The 8,336-nt window shown below is 36.0% G+C and overlaps 1 protein-coding gene across 1 annotated transcript; it reads left to right on the forward strand.

Annotated features, from left to right (window-relative positions):
* Positions 1-686: 686 nt before the first annotated feature.
* Positions 687-7,771, forward strand: LOC105781358 (glycerophosphodiester phosphodiesterase GDPDL4). The gene is made up of 9 exons (XM_012605901.2): positions 687-958; positions 1,811-2,104; positions 2,561-2,676; positions 2,807-3,314; positions 3,803-3,841; positions 3,970-4,254; positions 4,730-4,872; positions 6,601-7,081; positions 7,204-7,771. The coding sequence occupies exons 1-9, from the start codon at positions 841-843 to the stop codon at positions 7,506-7,508; spliced, it is 2,289 nt and encodes a 762-aa protein (XP_012461355.1). The 5' UTR covers positions 687-840; the 3' UTR covers positions 7,509-7,771.
* Positions 7,772-8,336: the final 565 nt, after the last annotated feature.

The raw sequence follows: 8,336 nt of genomic DNA on the forward strand, positions 1-8,336 counted from the left end.
ATATTTTCCCCTAAATATAAATCACTTCTATTGCCCAGGCCCTAAATAAGGTAAAAAGAAAAAAATTTATTTGGCCTTCCATTTTACGAAAAGATTATTTAAACTCTCAATTTAATCCTTCGCCTTCTTAATTTTTAATTTATTTATTTTATTAAATCACTTCAAACTAAATAAAAAATAAAAAATTTAATTTTACCGACATAATACACACGTGAATGAAACATCAACATTTAATTAATATTTTAAAATTTATAAAAAATATTTTTTTCAAAATTTAAAATCGTTAAAAATATTTTTAAAATTTTAAAAAGTAATTATATACTAACATGTCATTCACGCAACAATCTATATGTATGCCACGCCAACAAAGTTAACAAAAGTTAAGTATAAGTTAAAGAGAAAATTAAATGGGGTTAAAATAAAAAAATTTTAAAGGTGGAGGATAAAAAAATTATTATGCAAAAAAAAAAAAGGTTTTAGAGCTCATGGTAATCATGTGGAAGCAATCACACTCAATCACTATCCCACACCTTCGGACAAAAGCCCCCCGTAACCTTAGACCGGCTCCAGCCGAGCTTGGGACAACGCGTGATTCGGTTCGAGAAAAACTAGTTTAAATTAACTATGTAAATTATTATTAAACAATTTAATTAATTAAAATCGAATAACTTAAATATGGGAAGCAACAAAAAGCCAGCCTAAAAGTTCAGCATTTTTCTTTCTCAACAATCACTTTTCTCTCTCTAAATCTTGTACGGTTTACGAAGCGAGGAAGTAACCGGCGGCAGAGATCAGTGGCGGAGCTGAGCTGAGTCTTCAGTGGAAGATATAGTTCAGGCAATGGGAAGCTTGCGTGGCATTTCGATTGCCATTTTTGTAGTTCAAGCTCTGTTAGCTTCAGTAGCTTTGGTTTCAGCTCAAGGATCTGCTACTCCTTCTCGTTGGCAGACTTTAAGCGGTGCGTTTCTCTCTTTTGCTTCCTTTTCTTTTTCTAAATTCGTTAAATGATGTGAATTTAAAAAAAAAAAAACTTTATCTAGTTCTGTTTGGTTGCTGAGAAAGATGAGGAAATGTTGGGAAAACAGCTTGTTGAGCTGGATGCATTTTCAAAATTTCCAGTCTTTGCTTGAATATAAGTTTGTTTCTGTTTGATTTACTCAAAATTGAAGGGGAAAAAAAGGAGAAAATTACTCAAACTAAGCTTACTTTGAGCTGCTTAGCCGTATCAGATTCGATGTGTTTTGTTTGAGTTTTAGGTAGTTCGAACTTGGTTTTGTTTTATTTAATAGCTTCTGTTCATCTAAAAAGAAAACGAAGTGAAGGTAAAGGGAAAAATTCACGTTCCTTCCAAAAAAAAAATGCTTATCAAGTTTTCTCAGATTTGCCTTCAAGAAAGAAAATTTTCTAATTTCTCGTTCGTTCGTACAAAAGTGAAAGAAACGACGAGAAAAATGCATGCTTTAACGATTTCCAACTTCGAAGTTTCTCCAAGTGGAACGTTTTATTTTATTTTTTTAAAATTCACTCTCCTTATTGATTTATGACCCTTCATTTGAAATTAGTTATTTTTAATTTGGTTTCTGAGGAAGTACATGCATTAGAAAAAGGATAAATTGCACGGGAAAATGGAACAAATAGATAAAAAGAAAATGCAGCTTTAAGTTTCTCCTGATTTGTTTCTTTGAATAATTTTGTTTTTTTGTTCTGACTCTTCTTCCTTCGTATATTAGAGTTAGTTTTGATCTTCATTAGAAGTTTGGCGTTTTTTTCTGTTGATCAATATGCTTAAAATATTCAATTTCCTTTCCAGGGGAAGCACCAGTTGTCATAGCTCGTGGTGGATTTTCAGGAATATTTTCAGACTCCAGTTTTGGAGCTTATAGTTTGGCTTTAGAAACGGGTCCTTCTGATGTGATCTTGTGGTGTGATGTGCAATTAACAAACGATGGAGCCGGGATTTGCTTTCCTGATCTTAAGCTAGATAATAATTCTAAAATTGCAACTGTTTTTACAGATAAGCCGACGACTTACCTTGTTAATGGGGTCTCTACCAAGGGACTTTTTTCCATTGATTATACTCTCAACGATCTTGGAAGTGTTTATTGTAAGTTCAGCTCGCAGTTTATCCTGTTAGCTTTTTCTTGGTCACCATCAGTGTTCTCTACCTCTTATTTATTGCTTTTGTCGTTACATTCTCTCTCCCTTTTTTTTTTATCATCATCTTCACAAACTTTGATTGATAGATAGTTAATGAACTTGCGAGTTTCAAGTTCATCTTACTGGTCTCAAAATTATTTTTAGTTTTGAATCATAAAACTCGTTTACTAACCACTAATGATCTAGTTCAAGCAGTTTTACAAGCAATCCGGTAATTAATTCTGAAGTTTGATATGATACCACTAGCTTTCACTTTGACTTATTGCCTATACACGTTTGCATTTTTTTTGATAGGTTTGTTTGACTTGACTTGCTGTGAAATGTACCAGTAGTAAATTCTTTATTGCTTTCTGCTACTTGTTTGTTGTGTTACATTCTAATGTGTTATTTGTTATCTGGACAGTAAGTCAAGGTATCTACTCTCGGACGAATAAGCTTGATGGAAATAATTACCCAATTATGACCGTTCAGGATACCTATACTCAACTGCAACCACGTGGATTTTGGTTGAATATTCAGGTAAAGGATTTTTCAGTGCTTAATAATGCGTTCCTACTTTTCCCTCATGTCTTTTCTCATCCCTTTGTTAATTTAGTGTAACTTCATCTTTCTGTTTTTGGATTTAATTGACTGTCTCTCTATTTTGCAGCATGATGCATTTTATGCAGCACACAACTTGAGCATGAGAAGCTTTGTACTTTCTGTATCTAGAAATGCAAAAGTTACTGTTGACTATATCTCGTCACCGGAGGTAGCTTTCTTGCGAAACATTGCTCCAATTTTCCGAAGAAGTTCAACAAAGGTTGTCTTCCGATTTCTAGGACCGAAGGATGTGGAACCTTCGACCAATCAGACCTATGATTCTCTCTTAACAAATCTCACATTTATCAAGACATTTGCCTCTGGAATCATTGTACCAAAGTCTTATATATGGCCTGTAGATGGAGCTCTTTACTTGCAACCTTCTACCTCTATTGTCTTGGATGCTCACAAAGAAGGGCTAGAAGTTTTTGCGTCAGACTTTTATAATGATGTTCCATTCAGCTTCAATTACTCATATGACCCAGTAGCTGAGTACCTTCAGTTTGTTGACAATGGTAAATTCTCTGTTGATGGGGTTTTAACCGACTTCCCAATAACTCCAGCAGCAGCTATAGGTAAGTTATATGCAGGTGTATGCATTATGAATCCTCAGAATTTATCAATTTATTTGTTGTTATTATTTTGCATCTATATGCTGATATTTACTTTCTAACTTAAATTATGGTCAAATTTCAAATTATTTTCGTTACTTGTCTTAGTAACTTGCACTGCCATTTTGCAAATTTCATCAAAATTTGTGTACTTAGGGAGAATACTAAAAGGGTGCGCCTAAGAATCTTTTGCTTTGTTGGTATTTTTCTCCTTGTTTGCCCCATGCCATGGTTTCATCATTTAAATAAGATGGTGAAGTGAGATATCTGCCTTTTGTGTCAATCTGTATTTTCTTGGCCTGACATTCTCTACAGTCTACACAGTAACTTAGTCTGGTTATTGAAAGGACAGGTTGCCTTATTTTTGCCAGATGCCATTATCTTTTGCTGCTACTGGATAAGAACGTTGGGGTTTTTTTGGTTGAGATGCTAACTTCTGTTTCGCATTGCAGATTGTTTTGCTCACATAGGAAAAAATGCTTCAAAACAAGGTATGTATTTATGGAATGCTTCTGACCGGAATAGCTTAATATTTTTTGCTAAGAGTTAGTGGTAATGGTCATGAGATTATGTGTTTTAAGGTTCTTCATAAACCATTTCTTTTGTTGTCATGCTACAGCGGACCTTTTGGTCATATCAAATAATGGAGCAAGTGGAGACTATCCTGGTTGTACTGACATGGCATATACAAAAGCTATTCAAGATGGTGTAGATGTTCTTGACTGTCCTGTTCAAATGACAAAGGATGGAATACCTATTTGCTTGGGCTCTATAAATCTTATACAGAGCACCGACATTGTCCGAACAGGCTTTAGCAATCTTACAGAAACTGTGCCAGAGATTATGCAGAGCAGTGGAATATTTACCTACAACCTGTCATGGAGTGATATTAAAAGTTTGAAACGTAAGTTGAATTTAGTGCTCGTTTGCTTGTTCTTTATTGTATTGAATTGTTTTCTTTTTGATCTTTTTTTCTTTCTTTTGGGTGGGATTAGATTCTAGAGTCTTTAATCTTTTCACAAAATAGAAACATAACATGTTGAAAATAAAAGTTGCCTAAGCATAGATTGAAGTTTGTACATTATATTGAGTGGGTTTATGAGATATGTCACACTTTCTGATGCAAATTCATGTTTCTTTCTGTGCTTGAAACATTGATAGCCATCTTGAAGGTGCATGAACGAAACTCTGCTTTGGAAGATACTCTCTTTTTTCCTAGATTACTTATTGCAAGTTTATTTTAATTTGCCCCATCATCTAAATCTGTGTTTTAGTTGTAGAGATTCAGCTAATTTTTTTTTTTGTTTCTTTGATAGATATATTTGGCATTAGCTTTTTGTCAAATTCCTTATTCTAATCTATCAATACTTCTCCTGTAGCTGTAATATCAAGCCCACAGTCACAGTACAAATTGTTTCGAAATCCAAAGTTCCAAAATGCTGGGAAGTACTTAAAGTTATCTGAATTTTTAAGCATGGCAAACACCACTAGCTCTCTAAATGGTGTCTTAATCAGCATAGAGGTCAGTTCTTGCAATTCTATATTTTCCTCATTGTATTGGTGTTTATGCTGTAGTTTTATTTTCTACTCACATTATTGGAACTAATGAGGGATGTTAGGCCGTTAGGCACAGTAATTATGAATGGTGGCTATTGTTTTATTTTGTGCCAGGGTGGAACTGTTAGCATGGTAGCTTAATCGTGAGAAACATATCAGATTGAATCATAATCTTACATGGTAGCTGTGGGTTATGCTATATGGAATGTATTGACCTGAATGGTCAGAAAAACATAAAACATAATTTAACCAGTAGCCGGCACCTTTATGAAATGAAGTACTCAATATCTTGTATCTGCTTACCATATCATTCTGTAAGTACAATAACTCTGGAGTTTGTGAAACCTTTAATGCTCATCTTAATTAAATATCACTTAAGATTTAAAAACCATTCTATTGTTTTACAAATTGTTGAAATACGTTTCATCCATCTCATAATTAAGTAACCTTATTTGCGAAATAATGTTGACCGAGATTGTCACGACCAGCTGACCAACAAGGTACTCTCATTATCTTGGGTCATGTTGCGTTGACATTGTGATCATAATACCAGCATTGTCTTCTTTGGGCGTCCATTGACCCCTTAAGGTTTTCTCAGCCAAAGGTGTGGCGTCCTAGATTTGAACCCAAGATCTCCTACATACAGGACTCTTTTCCACAACTCTGGTATTGATTGACCTACATGACCCGTTGACTGGGAAGATACTCTAATTTCCCTGAGCCATGTTGCACCAGTGTTGTGAGCACAATATCGATATTGTTCTCTTTGGGCATCCATTGACCTCTCAAGGTTTTGTCACTTGAAGGTCTCACCTCCCCAAGGAAGAGACTCCTATATGTAAAAGGTATTGGGTTTGAAGCACATCTTTAACAAAACTTGAGGGACCAATGAACACCCAAAGAGAACAATACTGGTATTGTGCTCACGACACTGGTTTGATACGACTCAAGGAACTGAGAGTACCTTGTGGTCAGCAGGTTGTGACATGAATAGCCCGCTGACCGACAAGGTACTCTAATTTCTCTGGGTTGTGAGCAGAAAACTATTGTTATCCTCATTGGATGTCCACTAACCCCTCAAAGTTGTCACCCAAAGATGTGTCTCCCCAGGTTCGAATCCAATACTTCCTCCATATAGGAGTCTTTTCTACTACTATGCTACCCTTTGTTCTATGCACAATACTGTTATTGTCCTTTTTGGGCATAAGGTTTGGTCATTGTGTGTCTCCCCATGTTTGAACCCAACACCTCCTGTCCATACAAGTCTTTTGCACAACGTTGGTACCATTTGATGGACGCCTGTAGAGGAAAAGGCCGGTTTGCTCACAAAGCCAGTGTGACAAGGTCCAGGAAAATAAGTGTACATTGCTGAGGATAGTATCTTCATGATCTTCCAACTTCGTATAGATGCTGAAGAGGGCATCTTCATGATCTTTTCCGTTATATGGGTTGCAATTGTCTAAATATTTTCTGACATTTTGTAACAAAATCTCCAATCTTGTTTTCTCTCTTTGATGATTGAAAATATCCCATCTTCTGAAACTCATAGCTGCTTACAATCTTTGCTAATGATTATTGTCTGCTAGGCATGAATTCTGCATATTTGTATTTCAAACCGTTTCTTCTTTGATAACATAACACGAACATTTTCTTCTGAAGATTTTTGACAGTTCTGACTTGTTTATCCTTTCAGAATGCTGCTTACCTTGCAAAGCAGGGATTTGGTGTGACTGATGCAGTGCTTAAGGCCTTGAACGAAGCTGGCTACGATAAACAAACAACTCAAAAAGTTATGATACAGTCCAGTAGTAGCTCTGTTTTAATGAAATTCAAGGGTAAAACCAACTATCAGCTTGTCTACAAGATTGACGAAGATATTGGCGGTGCTCAAAGTTCAACAATTGATGACATTAAGAGATTTGCTAGTGCTGTTGTCATTAGCAAGGACTCTGTGTTTCCTGAAAATTCAGCATTCCTCGCTGGTGCGACAGATGTTGTATCAAGGCTACAAGCTGCTAATCTCTCTGTACTTGTTCAAACCTTCAGTAATGAGTTTACATCTCAAGCATGGGACTTCTTCTCTGATGCAACTGTTGAGATCAATTCCTTCTGTGCGGGAGCCAGCATTAATGGTGTCATTACAGACTTCCCAAAGACATCTGATAGATACCGGAGTAAGTGCTTACCTCTTGAAATGGAAACTACAAAATTTTATGATAATGAACTACCAGCCATTTTGCTTTCTGGCTAACTGAATATGTTATGGACCGGTATTGATGTGATAATGTTTTTGTAGGAAACCGATGCTTGAAGAGAGGCAACAAGACACCCACTTACATGAGTCCTGTGCAGCCTGGCAGCCTTTTGTCACTAGTCACAACTGATTACTTGCCACCAGCTGAAGCTCCAAAACCCTACCTGACTGAGTCAGATGTTGTCGAGCCTCCTTTGCCTCCCGTTGCCAAAACAACCTCGACTTCTACTCCATCTGGCACTGTAGCAGCGGCCCCAGCACCAAACGGACAGCCTAAAGTTGCTGCCTCTATCATTGTACCACTTATGGCTGTGCTTCTTGCCATGTATTACTGTTTTGAAATCTGATAAGAGTCGGCCTTGCTCTCAATTTTTTATAAATCTTATTGCTTGGATATCGAGTAGGTTGAAGGTTTTGCTGCAGGAGTGCAGTGCCCGCGGCAAAGACCAGTTTTTCTTAGTTGTCTCCCCTCCAAACAGCAGTGTTAATTCCTTTTACCTTATAATTTTGTAGGTATGTTCATTCTTCTCATTGTCTTCCTTTTTCTAAAAGCACAATTCTTGAGAGCTACATATCTTTAATGGATGCATTCCCTATTTGATTTGTGTAAGATATCTCTGCCATTATTCATTTCTATGAATTATTTATGGATCTCTCTCTCTCTCTCTCTCTCTCTATATATATATATTTATATATATATAATCCCCTTAAATCTCCACAGCTTCCATATCAGTGCCTTCTGGAATTGCGACGATAAGAAAGAGAATTGCAAAGAGTAAACAAGAGATTTTGCAATAAAACAGTCTGCAAAAGTTTTATATATTTCACCCTATATTGAATAATGAAGAACAGGGGTATTTATAACAAGAAAAGCTTCTGACTACAGAAGAAAATAACAAAGATTTTATGCTAATAAATAACAAATGTGGTATACTAATAATTTCTAAATCTTCTAAGAAAGGAAAACATTCTTCAAATCTAGTTACTTCATAGCTACATGGTTCTTCTCCAAACAGCTCGCATCTTTTTTGTGATTCTAGTTTGCATTCTTAATTCGTCAAGTTAATGAGCTCGTCAATCTTTAGAGGGTTTGTCAATATTTGATGAATTCGCCAATAGGGAGTTTTCAAAGCTTAAAGGATTCACCAGTCTAGACGACTTCGTCAATTTTGAAG

This window comes from Gossypium raimondii, chromosome 1 (assembly GCF_025698545.1).
Source record: "Gossypium raimondii isolate GPD5lz chromosome 1, ASM2569854v1, whole genome shotgun sequence".
NCBI lineage: Eukaryota > Viridiplantae > Streptophyta > Magnoliopsida > Malvales > Malvaceae > Gossypium > Gossypium raimondii.